An 18,731-nucleotide genomic window follows, 5' to 3' on the forward strand; every position below is an offset into this window, starting at 1 on the left:
CACTTTTGAATCCGGAATTTTGAGTCCAGCCACCCGCCAGTTCACCGCGCAGCCTGAACTGCCAGCCCACACCAATATTCCCCCCCCAGGAATGGTCCAGTCTATTTAATCACTCCTGTTGTTCTGGGGGAAGGTGCCCGCCATTTCAGACAATTCAAAATGTCTGTTTCCCGGGCAGGATCCCTTCCTTTCAATTTTCCATTGGGTTGCTTAGTTCCTTGTGATTGTGAGTGGCTCCCCTTTCGAGTGCCTCCCCTTCTCTGCTCAGGAATAAATTTTCCTCAGTTGGGTTTTGCCAGGAATTGCAAACCGCTGTCCTCTGTGAGGGAGGGGTCTGCTGGCCAGCATGGCCAAGCTGGGAAAATCTCTACAACAGAGTCCGTGATTTTAAATTACACCTCATATACAGCAATTCGCCAATTTGCTGCACGTCTCCAGCTGTCTGTCCACACCAATAATCCAGCGGGGAAAAGGTTCAGACCCCACTTCCTCTCGCCTTATGACTTGGAAGAGGTGGGCTATGCGGCCATCCCGTCCGCCATCATACTCCGCCTCCCCATAATTAAGTTTTGAAATTTTTATGTTGAAATCACATAACTATTTCACACTGGAGCCCAGAGGCCCAGTGCCTGGGACAAGACTTAGAGCCCTAGGTTATAGCCAGAATGACCTAAATGTTCTCTTTGAGGGATACAAACATGCCTGATTGTCATCCTCCAGTATGAGTTTCCTCTGGCTGTCATAAGAAATGAGCACAAACTTAGTGGCTTAGAAATAACACCAGTTCATTTCCTTATCATCATAGGGGTCCTTCTAAGTGGGTTGGAGGCAGGAGAAGGTGTCCAGGAAGGAGATGTGAAGACAGAACCAAGGTCAGAAGAGACAAAGACACTATGTGCTGTTTAAAGATGCAGGAAGGTCAGGATGGTCAGAGGCTTCTAGAAGATGCTAGAGTCTCTAGATGCTAGAAGGAACATAACTCAATTTCAAGACTTCCAATTCCAAAAGTATAAGGAAATAAGTTAGTCACAAAAATTTTCTGAACTATAAAGACCTTGACATATCAGTCCCAGTTGGCAATTCTTTTTAAAATGTGACATTATTTATTTCTTTGAGAGATGTGGCTGTTTTTGTGATTGCTTGTGTTTCCGGTTGTCAATTCCTCTGGCTCCTTTCCATCTGCGCTTTCTCCCTTTACTGTCTGCACAGGGTAGGGAGTAGGGGAGACTGACCCCCACCCACTGCAGCTTCCCAGGAGTTCCAGCTGGGTGGGAGGTAGCGGGAGGAGATTATAGGGCAAAGAGGGAGGCTAGGGTGCTCTTCACTGGCCTATTTTTAGCGTGTGTTTCTGGCAGCTCCTGATATGCCCTCTTGTATGACTCAGGGCACTGTCCTCTCTGTCCCGTTGAGGCAAGTGGCATAACCTGCCTGCCATGGTTTTTCCCCTGGATGTGTCAGCCCCTCTGGCGATTTCCCTTTATTCTGCCAACTATCAGAGGCCCTTTTGGCACCTTTTCTTCAGAATTCATCTGAGTACACTCCTGTTTCCTGCCAGAACCTGAGGGTATGGTAGTCAAGATAAAGCCTGTTCATGCCATTAGATCCAGTCAACCTTCTGATTTTCCTAAAGAAAGAATTGAGATCCAAAGAGGCTAAAGTAACTCATTCAAAGTCACAAGACCAGTTAGGGCCCAGCCATGCTAGAAACCAGGCATCCTAGATGCTGCGTTATCTGTGCTACTTTAGTTTTGAAAAAGGACTAAATCTGGAATGAGTAGAGAAGATGTACTTGTAAACAACCTGTGACTTGCTGAATTTATATGGAAATAATCTAGAATAATGCTAGGGAGGAACTATTTTCTAAGATGTCTTTGGGTCAGTGATGAAATTGAGATAACTGATTCCTTAGGGTTATAAGTCCTCTGTTTCTTTCCAGAGTTTACATCTGGTGATTTTGTATCTATCAACCTGGGGACAGTGATTATACCGGTGATTATACCATCTGTTTGTCAGATAAACTGTGCCATCATTCTTAGGTTAAATTGATAAAATAATGTTATAAACCATGTGAAGTAGACACTTTTTATTAGTCATTAATGTTACATACTTAACAAAGAGAGTTTTATTATTTTCAGACATTTAATCATTTTATGTTTTTTCTCTTCATAGTCTAGAACAGTGTGGAAGAGTTTTGGAACTCTTAAAACAGTATCAGAATTTTAAAAGTGTCTTGACGACTTTGATTCAGAAAGAAGAGAATGTCATGTCCTTGCAGTCTTTGTACATGGGGAAGGAGAACCTAAAGAAGAGGATAGCAGAGGTGAGTCCAAGTTCCAGAAGAAAATTTTTGCATAGTGACCTCCCTTGCAAGCCTGACAGTAAAGAATATTATAAATGAAGTCTTCTCAAAACTTGGTTTAAAAGAAGTTACCAATACTGTATTTTATCTGGTCTCTAAGGATTTATTAAATTTATCACCAGGGTTGGAAACCAACCAGTCCCCAAGTAGATGGTGGTTTGCTTCTGTCTGGGTTTTGATCTGGGGCCTGGAGTCACCCCTGCTGCAACCTCTGTGGGGTTGTAACAGCCTTTGCAATGACTTTCTATCTAAAAATAACCTGTGTCTTCACTGCTAATCTGAGAGAATGAAATTAGCAAGAAAATCCTCTCTGTTGTTAGTGGGCAAAGGAAAGTTATGTTTTTATTTATTGTTTTCTGTGGTATCGTGCACACCTATCCCCAGTTGCTCCATCTATGTCCACAGACTTTTTGGACACTAGATGTCATTATTTCCTATGGTTTTATGCAGTCACTAGCCAGTGAGGCAGTCTTATAGAAGAGTATGCTATGCTACACTAGATGGCTTACACCAGAAGGTTGCTTTTTCTGTTGATTTCATGAGAACTCAGCTCAAGGGCTTTCACAGTGTCAAAAGTGTCTATGAAATGTGAGCTGCTTGGTACATGTGAATGTTGAGAAGCAATTTTCTGAAACTTCTCAGTTGCTGAGAGCAAATCAGTAGAAGCTTAAATAGATCAGATTGTTAGAATTTAGTATTTATCTATAACCCTGACGCTCAAGTGATACCCAGTGTGTCAGGAATAGCCCTCGTCTGGACCCCCTTTCTCAGATTTAGTTTTTTAGAACAGTCATAAACAACCCTATTTGGGCACCATTTGTACAGTATGTGGCTGTGAAACTGATTTCCTTTCCAGCTTCCCTGAAGTCACCAAGTCCATGAGCAGAGTTCAGAGTGAGTCAGAGTCGCTTGGGTGCAACTTGTCCAGTTCCAGCTAGCGCAGGCAGCTTTTGGGTTGTCTGGTTTGGGGAACTGGGAGGATCCCTGTCCTCATTCTTACAGATTTAAGGAGCTCTGGATTCCCTGGTTCTCAGAGAATCCAGCATGTTCAGCTTTGCAAGATCCCTTCAGGCTTGTGTCACGGTTCACATTGCTACCCTTCTCTGTGCCCTAAAACTCTTCAGGGTCAAGGTCTCTGCCTTCAGTAGACCCTGAGACCCTGTCTTTTATACTGACCAGATATCTAGACCCTCTTGACTTGCAGCTTTGCTTTGTTTATGCAAATCCTCTGTCCTGGAGCCCCATCTTGGCCCTGTTACGTGGGTGGCACCCTGTTGAGAGCAGTAAGCATCCCTTCCCTGATTCAGTGAGACAGCACCTGTAAAGAACCTAGCATAGGTTCCCAGGTGCAGCGCCTGGGACTTACTCAGTGCCTTAATGAGTATCAGCTACGATGCTGCATGTGGCCTGTCTGCAGCTCTTCCTGTTGCCTTGTAAGTGGACACTGCTTTCTGCTTAAGTAATTTATCTAACAAACCTCCTCCTGGAACCTACAGCAGGTGGCCCCTCTCCTGGGTGAGTTGCCCTACATGGAATCTAGTGCCAGGTCTTGACCTTTCTGCCGTCATTAGCTCCTCTGTGGCTGTCACAACAGGACTCACCTCTGTCTTCAGCTGTGCTCAGCAGCCCTGAGTCCAGAGCATCTCCAGAAAGTCAACCTCTGGTTTCTCACCAGGGTCCAAAGGGAGGGCATCTAAGCAGGAAGAGGACCAGAGCATCTAACTGGGTTTCCCTTAAAAATGTCACTGAATCTTCCTGCTTGGGGCTGCCTCTGTATGCCTGCTCTCCTGGGTCCTGTGAGGTAATTTCTAGACTTGTTTTAGATTCTATGGCACAGATGGACTCACTTCTGTTGGCTTCCTCCCTCCCCCTCCCATCTTCCCCATCTCCTGCTAGGGTGAGATTTTGACTTCCTCTGGTTAGCTCAATTCCCACTCTTTTTTCAGCTTCCCAGCTTCTTGCCTCTCACTTAAGAGTATTCCCATCCTCTCTTTTCTTTGTACTTGTGGATTTATACCATTTTAATTTTTGTCTGCCCTTAAAGTAGCATTTGTAGAAAGAATAGAGACAAACATGTATACTAAATCTATCATGTTAAACTTGAAGTGTAGATGGTGTTTTTATTATGAATTAATAGAAAAATATAAAGTAAAACTATTATAAAACCCCTTTCCAGTAGGTGTCTTATAAGAATAACTGCTTAGTATATATGTGAGGTTTGACAATTAAGTTGACAAAGGTACTACAGATCTCATTGCTGAATATCACTATGGTCTCCTTTGACGTGCTCCCCTTGGGAAGCTCTGCGCTGACACCTAGTCCACCCTTCAAAGCAATTTTGGAACTCTTTTTCTGGAATGACCATCAGAGCTATGTCCTATGGCACACAAAAACACATAATGACAATAATGAACACCACTCAGCAAGACATTGCCACATGTTGACACAAGCACAGCTGTGAGACACTGATATATCAAGGTTATGAAACCTTATTGAGTTTTTTGTACAGTGCTACCAAAAAAGTTCATGGTGACAAGTTTGTGAACTTAACCGTCAGACTCCATACCACAACAGCTCTGATGGTCATTCCAGAAAAGGAGTTCTAAAATTGCTTTGAAAGGTGGACTAGGTGGTAGCATCAGTGCATAGCTTCCCAAGGGGAACACTCTGAAGCTGATTTATCCCTCTTTCTGGACTATATTTTGTGTTTTATCATTTGTATGAATGTGTAACTATTTATATATTAGTTTCATAATAGTATTGAATACACTGGATGCTTTTTTCCATTCTTGAGATACTTTACTAAGAAGAATATGTTCCAGCTCCATCCAGGTAAACATAAAAGATGTAAAGTCTTTGTCTTTTTTTATGGCTGCATAGTATTCCATGATATACATATATCATAATTTGTTTATCCATTCGTGGGTTGATGGGCATCCAGGCTGCTTCCATGACTTGGCTATTATGAATTGGGCTGCAATAAAAATTCTGTAGAAAACACTGAAAATATCACTCAAGATCTTTGGAAATCTTTCTACCATTGGAATATTTCACTTCTAGGAATTAATCCTAAGGAAATAATCTTAAATAGGGAAAATCTTTAATACCAAAGATATTTATTATAATACTTTGCAAATTTACTGATTTCCTTTTTCTTGACTGATCTAACTATACCTCTTCTTCTCCAATAAATGATTTTCCCCAAAAGCCAAAAAACTGTGGAGCCATAAAAATTGCTTTTATTATGTGTTACTTAGTTCAATGTAAACATTTCACATTGTATATCGAAGCAGTTCCCTGAACCCCATAAATGCATCAATGTACAAAGTTATGATTTAATAAAAAATAATTAAAAAAATAAAAAATAAAATGTGAACTTTACCTAAGAAAGGCAAAAAAAAAAAAATTGGTTTTATTTGCAAATGGGTTTATCGTGTGGGCTTGAGGTTTTAAGTAATACCACTGCTACTAATAAAGTAATGCTAATAAAAATGATGATGATGATGACAGTTTCTACCCAGTTGGCTTGGTCATCGTATACTGTGGTCCCCAGCATATGTGGGTGGAGAGAGAAGACAGGTGCAAAATGCTGATCCGAAGGAGGTGTAACTCAGCTAACCCGTTGGACAATAAGAAAGCAACATGAAGAAGAAAACCAAAACATGTCCATGCGTTGAATTCCTCATGCACACTGATCCTGCATATTCATAAATGCAGTCTAATTTACATATTGCAATTTTCACAGTCATATTAGCAACTTCTATAAGAAGAAAAAAGTGGGGCTAGGTTAACTTGGCTAACTTTGCTTTGTCTGTACTCTTTAATCAACTGGGATGGCTTGGTTGCAAGAGGTTATTTTAAACATTAATGAAATAACTATAATTACCTTTAAGAAATGCATAGTAGTGCAGGCTTCCCTTATTTTACTGAGAATTCTGTATCTAACATGTTATCAAGTATATGGGCACTTTATATATTTGCTAAAACAAGAGGTTATTTTGTATAAAAAATACAGACATTTTGGTATACTAGTGTTTAATTCTTTCCTCAGATTGAAGCAAGTTTTAGTAGTGATTGCTAACATAACTTTGCGATGACTGAGGTGCTGTCTTCAGAGGCAGCCAGTTCTGTAGTGTGAATGTTTATGACGCTCTGCACCAGGAGCTGGAAGCTGACACCACTGAGAACTTTTGTTCTTCAAAACCATAGAAACCCGGATGTTTATCTAGGATATGGTGACAAATTTCTAATCTTTGTTAGTGAAAGACAGAAGTGTGAGAGTCAGATTAGGAGACTGGACTGTCAGGGGACTATTTAAGTTTGGGAAATGCTGGAGTGGGTCTGGTACCCTCTGTTTTACTGTTTCCATTCATTGGAGGATAAAACCCATCGTTCCTGTCAATGCTAAAATGCCCTCTCCGGCCCTTTTTCTTCTCTTCACTTTGTGGAAACTTGGACCAGGGTAACAAGAAAGTATAGTGGGCGGTGCCTGTGGCTCAGTCGGTAAGGCGCCGGCCCCATATACCAAGGGTGGCGGGTTCAAACCTGGCCCCGGCTGAACTGCAACCAAAAAATAGCCGGGCGTTGTGGTGGGCACCTGTGGTCCCAGCTACTCGGGAAGCTGAGGCAAGAGAATCGCTTAAGCCCAGGAGTTGGAGGTTGCTGTGAGCTGTGTGAGGCCACTGCACTCTACCGAGGGCCATAAAGTGAGACTCTGTCTCTACAAAAAAAAAGAAAGAAAGATAGGAGCTATACATTATATATTTCATTGTCTGAGCCTCGATGAAGAGTCCTGAACCAGGAGCAAGACTTTAGTTTGGATCTCAGCTCTGCCAATGTATCAGTTTAATTTTTTACTTTAAACTTTTTGTTTTGAGATAATTATAGATTCACATGCAGTGGTTAAAAAATAATAACAAAAAAAAAATCCTGTGTTTTCCTTTACTGAGTTTCTCCAAAGGTAAAATCTTATAAATACTATTGAACCAATCAGGATAATAACATCCATACAGTGAAGATAAAAAGCATTTCCATTACCACAAAGATACCTCTTACTGTTGTTTTCTGGCCCTGTCCACATCCCGCCTACTTCCACCCTCTGCCGCCCCTTTCACCTGCTAAAATAGTGCCTATTTCTGTAATTTTGTCATTTAAAAATGGAATCATCATCTGATATGTATGTTTTTGAGATTGGCCAATCTCCCTCAGCGTTATATTCTCTGGAGAATCATGATAGTCTGTTTCCCTTTTTTTTTTTTTTTTTTGTGGGTTTTGGCCGGGGCTGGTATGAACCTGCCACCTTCGGCATATGGGACCGGTGCCCTACCACTTTGAGCCACAGGCGCCGCCCCTGTTTCCCTTTTTTGCTGAGTAGCACTCACCCTTGACTCAGCGCCTGTGGCACAGTGGTTATGGCACCAGCCACATATACTGAGGCCAGCCCAGGCCAGCTGAACAACAATGACAACTGCAACAAAAAGTAGCCAGGTGTTGTGGCGGGCACCTGTGGTCCCAGCTACTTGGGAGGCTGAGGCAAGAGAACTGCTTAAACCCAAGAGCTGGAGGTTGCTGTGAGCTGTGATGCCACGGCACTCTACCCAAGGCGAGATAGTGAAACTCTGTCTCAAACAAAACAAAATAAAACTGTTCATCCACTGAAGGACATCTGAGTTCTTTCTGATGTTTGAATATTATGAATAAAACTGTAAATGGGCCTTTGGTGAACACAAGTCTTTATTTCTCAGGGATAAATGCCCGGTAGTGTGGTTGCTGGGTAGATGTTAATGTTTAGTACATGTTTTATTTTTTAAAGAAACTGTAAAACTGTTTTGTTTGTTTGTTTTTTGAGATAGTGTCTTAAGCTGTCATCCTGGCCAGAGTGCTGTGGAGTCATGGCTCACAGCAACCTCCAACTTGGGCTCAAGTGATCCTCTTGCCTCAGTTTTTCTATTTTTAGTAGAGACAGGGGTCTCAAACTCTTGAGCTCAAGCAATCCACCTGTAGGATTACAGGCGTGAGCCACCACGCCTGGTCTGTAAAACTGTTTTTCAGAGTGGCTATGCTTTTTCTGCAGTAAATAGTATGAATGTGTGATTTCTTTTCCAATAGCCTGTTAAAATGGTGGATTACATTGATTAATTTTTGATTTTTTATTTATTTTTATTTTTTTGCATTTTTTCGCCGGGGCTGGGTTTGAACTCACCACCCCCAGTATATGGGGCCGGCGCCCTGCTCCTTTGAGCCCCAGGCGCCACACTGATTAATTTTTGGATGTTGAACCAGCCTTGAGTTCCCAGAATAAACCTTACTTGGTCATGGTGTATCATTCTTTTTATATGTTGCTGAATTCTATTTGCTGATACTTCGTTAAGAAGTTTAGTATGTGTGTTCATGAGGGATATTGGTTTGTAGTTTCTGCCTTTTCTCTGGTTTTGATATCAGAGTAAACCTACTTTCATAAAATTAATTGAGAGTGTTTCCTTCTCTTCTGTTTTCCCAAAGAGATTGTGTCTATTAAGTGTTAACTCCTCTTTATTTATTTATTCTCTCTGTATCCCCTGTTCCCAATAGAGACCAAGCAGGGGGTATATTTGTGGTAGGTTTTCTCTGCTTTCTCCTTCTTTATGGGCAGTGTAAGGATACAGCCTGAGATGAACGCTAGGCTGCCTAACTCCCCTGTAGAGAGATGTTTGGTGGAAGTCTCTAGTGAAGCCATCTGAACTTGTAGATTTCTTTTTGGGGAGTTTTTACATAATTTCCTTCCTATTAATAATATATAGTACTATTCACATTGTGTATTTAATGTTGGATGATTTGTACTTTGTGTTTTTCGAAGTTTTGGTGTATTTCATCTAAGTTTTCAAGTTTATGTGTATAGAGTTACAGCATCCCTGTATTACGCTTTGGATGTCTGCAGTGTCTGGTGGTATTCCTATTTTATTCTGTATATTGGTATTGTTTTCTTTTCTCTTTTTACTTTGTCAGTCTTGTTAAAGGTTCATCAATTTTACTGAACTTTTCAAAGAACTAGCTCTTTGTTTTATTAATTTTTCTCTAATATTGGTTTCAATTTAATTGATTTATTTCTGTTTTTTTATTGTTGTCTGCAATTTGCTTGCTTTCAGTTTATTTTACTTATTTTTAAATATCGAATGCTTCATAAATTTGCATGTCATTCTTGTGAAGAAGATGTGGTAATCTCTGTATTGTTTTGATTTTAATATACGTGCAGCTGAAGTGAGCATTGCTTTGGGTTTATTTTGTTATTTTCTTAGGTTCTTGAAGTAGTAGCTTAGATTATTGATTTCATATTTTTCCTCATTTCTAATGTATACATTTAGTGCTGTAACTTTCTCTCTTATTGATACTTCAAACCACTTTCATAAGTTTTCGTGCTTTCTTATAATTTGATTTGACATATTTTAAAGCTTCCCTGAGACTTCTTCTATGACCCATATTTAGAAATATGTTTGTTGGGGTGGTGCCTGTGGCTCAGTGAGTGGGGCGCCGGCCCCATATGCCGAGGGTGGCGGGTTCAAACCCAGCCCCGGCCAAACTGCAACAGAAAAATAGCCGGGCGTTGTGGCGGGCGCCTGTAGTTCCAGCTGCTCGGGAGGCTGAGGCAGGAGAATCGCGTAAGCCCAAGAGTTGGAGGTTGCTGTGAGCCGTGTGACGCCACGGCACTCTACCCGAGGGTGGTACAGTGAGACTCTGTCTCTACAAAAAAAAAAAAGAAAAAAGAAATATGTTTGTTGTTTAATTTCCAAGTGATTAGAGATTTTCCTCTTGGTAAAATGGCATTTAACTTCTCATGTTAGAAATTATGGAGTTTGAGTTATGAAAGATTAAACAAGAAGTCAAATTAAAGATGTTTTAGAGTTCGGTTTTTTTTTTTTTTTTAATTCAGATAAGCACTTAAGATCCTATAGCATTAAAAAGATAATTCCTATGACAGGAATGTTGGAGCTATCATTTTTTTAATACCACTCAATAGGGGTGCTTTTTCGGGGAATTTTATATCACATGGACAAGAAATGTGGTTTTAGACCATTATTATTTATTATGCAGAATGGAAGGAAATTTGAGTGGAATTATCCTTGAACCAGTGATTAAGATTCTAAAAACTTTTCATTGAGAAAGTGGGACAATAAAAGCCTGCTTTAAAGAAGAACAATGTAAGGAGGCGTGCTTTTTGTGTGATGCGGTTTTTAAAGCTGAATAGCCTATAATAGAATTGTGATTCTTAGCTGTATGTCTATGTCAGCAAATAAGGAACATCTTTCATATCTTTTTTTTTTTTTTTACAGATTGAAGTTGTCAAAGAGGAATTTAATGAACATTCGGAAGTTGTAGACAAGTTAAACCAGATCTGCAAAAATTTACAATTTCATCTAAATAAAATGAAAACTTTTGAAGAGCCTCCTTTTGAGAAAGAGGCTAATATTATTGTGGATAGATGGCTTGATGTATGTGGTAATTTGATTGAGTACAAATTCTGTATTATAAAAACTTTTTTTTTTTTTTTATTTGAGACAGAGTCTCACTTTGTCACCCTTAGTAGAGTGCCGTGGCTTCAGAGCTCATAGCAGTCTCACACTCTTAGGTTCAAGTGATTCTCTTGCCTCAACTTCCGAGTAGCTGAGGCTACAGGTGCCCACCACAACACCTGGCTATTTTTAGAGATGGGGTCTCGCTCTACCTCAGGCTGGTCTTGAACCCATGAGCTCAGGGAATCTGCCTGCCTCGGCCTCTAAGAGTGCTGAGATTACAGGTGTGAGCCACTGTGCCTGGCACTGTTTTATAATAATTAAATTAATCTTTTTTTATAATTATTAATTAATCTTTTTAAAAATAATTAAATTGATCTTTTTTTAACAATTAAATTGTATGTATCTTTAGTATTTTTATTGAATTGCTAAATTTAAAAAATACTTCTTGTAAAAGTGTTTAAATAACATAAAGCGTATAGCTTACGAATTAATTTTTAATTAACTAAAGTTAGACCCTACTTCTAGGCATAAAAATAAACACTCAACTTATTTAAAATAAATTAATTCATATATTACCCATTTGTGCAAGATGTTGATATTCAACTGCATATTTAACACATTTTTGGTTGAGTAGTAATGATATTTTTTTGTTACAAACTACGAATTTACTGCCTGACATTTTTATCTGTGTTTTCATAAGCACCTTTTAAAAGAAAAATTGTGGTTTAGAAATTATGAAAACAGTGGCTTTGAATTGCATATAAACTATAGCAAATCAGCTAAGCTTTTCTTTATTTTTTTTTTTTAAGGAAAAGAGCTACATAATTTTCTTTTACATGAGATTTCAAAGTAAATTTTTGTTAAGGATTAAAACAAATTATTCAGCCAATAATGGTAAACTGAAATTTTATTTTAAAATAATGTTTGACTAAAATAATGATTTTCATACTTTCAGTGCTACATATTTTATTTACATTTTAAAATTATAATAGATAAATGAGAAGACAGAAGACTACTATGAAAACCTTGGTCGAGCTCTAGTTTTGTGGGACAAACTTATTAACTTAAAAAATGTCATTGATGAGTGGATGGGAAAAGCCCTTCAAGAAATGGAATTACATTCACTATCTGAAGAGGACAGAGAAAGGCTGGAGGTAATTTAACAGAAATAAAATAGATTTTATTTTTTGTACACAGTTGACATTTTAATATCCAGTTCGCTTTCTTGGTACTGAGTAGAAAAGTTACAAAGAGATCTTATTTTTTTCATTATCTTTTGAGAGAGACATGAATTCTATTGTTTCCTTTGTGATATCCAGGGAAATGTTGGCAAGTATTATTAATCTAGGGTTTATAGATAAAATGACATTGGATGGGAAAAGATTGCCTCTTAATGTAAATAAATGTCTAACTAGGGTGGCACCTGTGGCTCAAGGGGTAGGGCGCCGGCCCCATATACCAGGGGTGGCGGCCCTGGCCAAAACTGCAAAAAAAAGTCTAACTAAAATGTAACAAATGCATATAATAAACAAACATAGGAGTAGGATCATTAAATATGACTTTGTTATCAAGAAAATCACAGGTCTGGATATGGTGGCTCACCCCTGTCACACCTAGCACTTTGGGAGGTTGAGGTAGGAGGATGGTTTGAGACCAACCTAGGCAATATAGCCAGACCCTGTTTCTAAAAAAAAAAAAGAATCTGGGTGTGGTGGCTCATACTTATAGTTAGATCCTGCAGAAGCTAAGATTACCACTGCTTCTTCAGTTGGGCAACAGAGCAAGACTGTGTCTCTAAAACAAAACAAAAACACCCAGGTATTTTTGGATCATTTTTATTTGTTATAGCTATTACTGTTATAATAGGTCTATTGCTACATCTTGCAGGTATTAATAGAGATACATGTAGTAGTATAATAATACATATCACAAATTGTTTTAATACTTTGTTAACTATATGGCAGTATTTCCATTGTAATCCTATGTAATTTATTTTTATGTTTTTTTTTTTTTGTTTTTTGTTTTTGTTGTTGTTGCAGTTTGGCCGGGGCTGGGTTTGAACCCGCCACCCTCGGCATATGGGGCCGGTGCCCTACTCACTGAGCCACAGGCACCACCCCTTTATGTTTTATTTTTGAAGTATTATTATGCAAAGAGTCTGTAGGCGTCACCAGATTGCCAAAGGGGTTGGTAGTATAAAAAAGGTTAACTCCTAGCAGAAGCCCCATCAGAATGCATAATTATTCCCTGGTGGTTATCTAGATCCCATGTGTCAGTAGACTTTTTTTTTAAAGGGCCATATAGTAAACATTTTAGGCTGTGGATCATTCTATCCCTGTCATAGTTGCTTGGCCTTGTAGTGGTAGCATGAAAATAGTGATAAATGCTTGAAAGCTGGGTTCCAGTAAAACTTTATTTATAAGAAACAGGCTACCAGTCCTCAGGCTGTAGGTTATTGTCCTCTGATCCAAACCATGATTTTGGACAAACTTCTTCATTATATGAATTAAATAATACTCAATAAAGATTAGAAAAAACACAAAGCTGAGTATTCACATCTTTATAGAGCTTTATAAACAACTACTTTTAGGGTGGTGCCTATGACTCAGTGGGTAAGGCGCCGGCCCCATATACCAAGGGTGACGGGTTCAAACCTGGCTCCGGCCAAACTGCAACAACAACAAAAAATAGCCGGGTGTTGTGGCTGGCACCTGTAGTCCCAGCTACTTGGCAGGCTAAGGCAAGAGAATTGCCTAAGCCCAGGAGTTGGAGGTTGCTGTGAGCTGTGACGTCACAGCACTCTACCGAGGGTGACAAAGTGAAACTCTGTCTCTAAAAACAAACACAAAAAAACAATACTTTTAAAAACAATAATCGCCAGTTGTGTCATATGGAAAGGATCAAAATTATTTTTCTTTTAACTCTAGGGAGAATTCTTTCTAGTAGCTCATTTGTATACACATTATTAGTTTTGATCATATAAAATCACTGTCTTTGTCTTGCTAGGTGAGAAAACAGTCAACTGTTGGCAGTTGTATGTGGTTCCGTGTGATATAAAATGGATTCTAATGCTTCAAATATTATTCTGACTCTAATTCTTGCTATTTTATTCACTTTTTAATTCATGTATTTATTTTTATACATTTGGGAAAAGTTTGAAAATGTTTGGAGATTTCTGATTTCCTAGATATACATATCATGATAGTTATGAAGTTAAAACTATGATTTTCTAGGTAAATAAATCATTTCTAAGAGTCCTTTAAATTTGGCTTGAATTGCAGGTTGTTTAAAAGTCTGCAGTTAAGGATGATAAACTACCAGTCTGTGGGCCAATATCTGCCAAAGTGCTGTGTGTGTGCAAGTGTGTGTGTATGTGCACTTGGGCTCTTTACATACTAGTATCTACACAGTTTAATGCCTTCCAGCAGTCCAGGTCTTCTTTTGTAGCACAAGTCTTGTCTCTCTCTATTGCAGTGTTTTTTAGCCTTTTTCATCTCATGACACACTTGAACCCAAAGTTAAACTTCCATGGCACACTTAAATTTTGAAAATGACTTAATTCATGATCTTTAAAAATTTTTGCAGCACATCTAAGATCCTCTCACAGGACACCAGTTTGCTGCGGCACACAGGTTGAAAATCGCTGATCTATTATCTTAGCTAAAAAGACACTCATATGTGGTGGCTCACACCTCTAATCTAGCACTTTGGGAGGCTGAGGTAGGTACATTGCTTGAGCTCAGGAGTTTGAGATTAGCCTGAGATCCTGCCTCTACTAAAAAAAAAAAAAAATAGAAAAAACTAGCTGGGGATTGTGGCAGGTGCCTGTAGTCCCAGCTACTCCTGAGGCTGAGGCAGGAAATCACTTGAACCCGGGAAGCTATAGGCTGACACCAGTGCCTGCTACCTAAGGCAACAGAGTGAGATTCTGTCTCAAAACAAAAACAAAAACAAAAAAACCCACTGAGTTATAGTATTTGCCTAACCCCTAAATGCACTTACTGGGTTTGTTACCCGAGTGAATTGGCCCAGGTCGGAAAAAAGTTTGTTACTTTTGGAAGTCTGTCAAGAAACAAGGAATTAGGGAAAATTTAAGGGCTCTCTTGGTTTTTATATATCAATAATTTTAACTATGGGTTTCAGAAAATAAGGTAAGAAGCACAAAGCTATTATCATTTAAAAATTGTGTTTTAGGAGGAGTTAGAAGTCCATGAACAAAAAACTTCAGAATTTTCTAGAAGAGTGGCTGAAGTACAGTTTCTGCTTCAAAGTAGTGAAATACCTCTTGAATTGCAGGTAAGAGGATTTTCATTTAAAGGTCCTAATTAGCTGGATGTGGTGGTGCACACCTATAGTCCCAGCTACTTGGGAGGCTGAGACAGGAGGATTGCTTGAATTCAGGAGTTCTGGACTGTAGTGCGCTATGCTGATTGGGTGTCCGCACTAAGTTCGGCGTCAATATGGTGACCTCCCGGGAGTGGGGGGCCACCAGGTTGCCTAAGGAGGGGTGAATCAGCCCAGGTTGGAAACGGAGCAGGTCAAAACTCCCATGCTGATCAGTAGTGGGATCGTGCCTGTGAATAGCCATTACTATCCAGCCTGGGCAACATAGTGAGACCCCCATCTCAAAAAATAGATAAATAAAAAATATAAAAAGAAAGGTCCTAATTAAAGATTCTCTGTAGCTTCTAAAATAATGTTCATAAACCACGTATTCTAAATCTGAAAACTTAAAATAAAGTTAGGATTATTATTTATTCAATTTCCATGTTAAGTCTAACCAAATTTTTAACAGAGCTTTCTCTGTCTTTGTTTCTGGGATTCTTGAAGAGTGAATGTAGTATAGTACTGTGAACACAAAGGGTAATTCAAGCCAGCCGTGAAGATGATTTGTGGTGAATATATTTAAGGAAATAATATCCAGATAAATTTGGGGGGATGGGTTGAGGGGGCACTGATCTATGCTTAAAATAAATAACATCTATTTCCTTCAAGTTCCAAATCTTTCTTAATAGATAAGTATACATTTTTTCATTTTAAACGTGAATATTTTTGCATATTTTAATTTTGCTTAATTTTATAGGCCTCACAAGTGGAGGGGGAATTATTGCTCCCTTGTAGAATAACAATGTTTTCTTATGAGTGTTTGGGTGTAGGCAGGAGAATATGGCTCAAGTGATTCTAGGTTTTCTTAAATGCTAAATAGGAAAACAGAGAGGGCCCCAAGTATGATTTTCTGTGGTGTGAGAGATTTGTTTCAGTTTTATTTAGATCAAAGAGCACAGTGTTGGATCTGAGTTACTGGGTGAGCTGGTTCTGGCTGTACTGCCTACCAGCTTTGTGATCCTGGACAACTTATTTCACCTTCTCAAATGTCTGTTTTGTATGAGAATCAATTACTACTATGCTGTGTATGTAACACATACTGAGGATAGCTAGATGCTGGCTATTTAATTTTTTCCTGTATGTTTTCATCTCATCTATGTTTAATCTCACAACTGTCGCTAGACAGCATCTCAGCTGGGATGCTAAATTAAATTTATTTTAGGGGGAAGGATTCATATTGGTATCGTGAGAAAAGAATGTCCATTTCAGTTTTATCCATGTTACTCTTTATTCTTTTAAATGCAACATTAGAATTGTTACATTGGGGATGTCAAACAATGAGAAAGAATTTATTTCACATTGAAATGAAGCCATCGCAACTCACTCTGTAGCAACACAGTTGTCTTAAATCTTGCTAAATAATGCCCATTACAGTACTTCCCATGTTTCCTGATTTCAGGTAATGGAGTCCTCTGTTTTGAAAAGGATGGAACAAATAAAAAGGCATTTCATGGGAGGATCTAATTGCTCTGTGCTCAGGGGCAGCACCCCGGAGCTAAGGGAGGATCTCGACCAAGCCAAGACCCAAATCGGGATGACCGAATCCCTCTTAAAAGCCCTGTCTCCTTCTGACAGCCTGGAGATCTTCACTAAACTAGAGGTGCTACTAACTGCTTGTCATTGTGTCCAGAGTTATTTTCACAATTATTTTCAATGGTCTTGACCTCTCGAGTTTAATACACATAAAAGAAAAGGAAAGTTTGAGGAAAAAAAAATCAATAAAACAGATTGGGTCTATTTAGCATTTTCATCTTTGAATTGCTCTGTGGACAATAATAATTTTTTATTTATTTGATATTGCATTATAATTATACATTTGCCAGCAGAGAGAAAGCAAATCCACTCAAGAGGAAAATCATCTAGATTTCTACAAAATGAATGAGATCTAATATGCTTTGTGTAAACTGAGCCTGTTTTAACACTTAATGTTGGTTGTTTGCTTGTATATTTAGGAGATACAACAGCAAATTCTACAGCAAAAGCACAGTATGATATTACTTGAGAATCAAATAGGTTGTCAGACTCCTGAACTCTCAGAATTGCAAAAGCAATATGAAAGTGTCAGTGCTTTATTTAACACCAAAAAAAGTGTTTTGCAAGATCACTTTTCTCAGTTATTGAGTGGTGAGTGCAATGTTTCTCTTTCTTTGTTTCTGAGATTCTTAAAGAGTGAATGTAGTTAGTACATAATGCTGTGAACACAAAGGGTAATTCAAGCCAGCCTTGAAGATGATTTGTGGTGAATATATTTAAGGAATTAATATCCAGATGAATTTTGGGGGTGGGGGGAGACACTGATCTAAGCTTGACATAAAGAACATCTATTTCCTTCAAGCTCCAAATCTTTATTTCTTTCATGAAAATAAGTCACTAAGATTGTAATATTTGAGCTTTTCACTGTGGTCAGGGAGTCTGGGATGTAGTTGTGTGCAGGTGCCCTGAGCAGTGTCTTTGGGTGTCTTAAATTCTCAGAAAGGAGGTTTGGTGTAGAAGATACACCTTAGTTACTTTCTAAGGTTTTAAATTGAGCGTTAGGTTTTACTAGCACTTTATACAGTGGCTTGTACTCAAAGCCTAGAAAGCAAATTCTAAAATCTCGCTCTTGGACAAGGAATATGAAGTCTTCCTTGCATAGAGCTTCTTTTTTTTTCTTCCTGCAGATCAATGCAAGAACTTTAATGACTGGTTCAGCAACATAAAAATGAACCTTAAGGAGTGTTTTGAATCAGCAGAAACAAAAAAGAGTGTGGAACAGAAGCTACAAAAACTTTCTGTAAGATACATGTATATATAAATTTTAATCAAAATTTATCAAAACTAAAATGTTGGTGGCATAGAATTGTATTTAAGTAGAATAGGATGATAATTATTTTGACTTACTAATTACTGAAAGATAATATTCCCCCAAAACTTGGTTTTTCCCCAATCATTTCGAAACTGCATTTACTAGGAAAGTGTGAAAGTGGCTTCCACATGCCCACCACTACACTCATTCTAAGGTGCTATTTAATTTAGTGTTCACAGATGAATTCATTGGTGTTAAAATTATATTAGATAAAAAATAAAGACTTTACCTAATTTGGACTTTAAAATCTCCTTATTTTCTTAGATGAGGTCTCTTGACTCTATACATTTTTTTTGCAGGTATATTTATTTTAAAAGCTACAGTTGAATAGCTTGAAATAAAAGGCAGTGTACTGGGGGCATTTAAAATGCCTCTGGTTGGCTCCGTGCTTGTAGCTCAGTGGCTGGGGCGCCGGCCACATATACTGGGATTGACAGATACGAACCCATCCCTAGCCTGCCAAACAACAATGACAACTACAACAAGAAAATAGCCGGGCGTTGTGGTGGGCGCCTGTAGTCCCAGCTACTTGGGAGGCTGAGGCAAGAGAATCATTTAAGCCCAAGAGTTGGAGGTTGCTGTGAGCTGTGATATTACAGCACTCTATTGAGGGTGACATAGTGAGACTCTGTCTAAAAAAAAAAAGCCTCTG

General features: G+C 38.7%; 1 protein-coding gene and 1 non-coding gene across 5 annotated transcripts in view; one reads left to right on the forward strand and one right to left on the reverse strand.

Annotated features, from left to right (window-relative positions):
- The window catches only part of SYNE2 (spectrin repeat containing nuclear envelope protein 2), a 424,477-nt gene that overhangs the window by 194,962 nt on the left and 210,784 nt on the right, over nucleotides 1–18,731 (forward strand). For all 4 annotated transcript variants that reach the window (XM_053601260.1, XM_053601261.1, XM_053601264.1 and 1 more), the window contains exons 32-38: nucleotides 2,170–2,320; nucleotides 10,666–10,824; nucleotides 11,841–12,002; nucleotides 15,043–15,144; nucleotides 16,634–16,834; nucleotides 17,187–17,358; nucleotides 17,895–18,007. In XM_053601260.1, the coding sequence (XP_053457235.1) occupies nucleotides 2,170–2,320; nucleotides 10,666–10,824; nucleotides 11,841–12,002; nucleotides 15,043–15,144; nucleotides 16,634–16,834; nucleotides 17,187–17,358; nucleotides 17,895–18,007 (1,060 nt within the window). The remainder of the gene's footprint in view (nucleotides 1–2,169; nucleotides 2,321–10,665; nucleotides 10,825–11,840; nucleotides 12,003–15,042; nucleotides 15,145–16,633; nucleotides 16,835–17,186; nucleotides 17,359–17,894; nucleotides 18,008–18,731) is intronic.
- LOC128595123 (U6 spliceosomal RNA) lies at nucleotides 9,500–9,601 on the reverse strand. The gene has a single exon (XR_008382795.1). It is a non-coding gene; the product is annotated as a U6 spliceosomal RNA (small nuclear RNA).

The sequence above is a fragment of the Nycticebus coucang genome, chromosome 9 (assembly GCF_027406575.1).
Source record: "Nycticebus coucang isolate mNycCou1 chromosome 9, mNycCou1.pri, whole genome shotgun sequence".
Taxonomy (NCBI): Eukaryota; Metazoa; Chordata; class Mammalia; order Primates; family Lorisidae; genus Nycticebus; species Nycticebus coucang.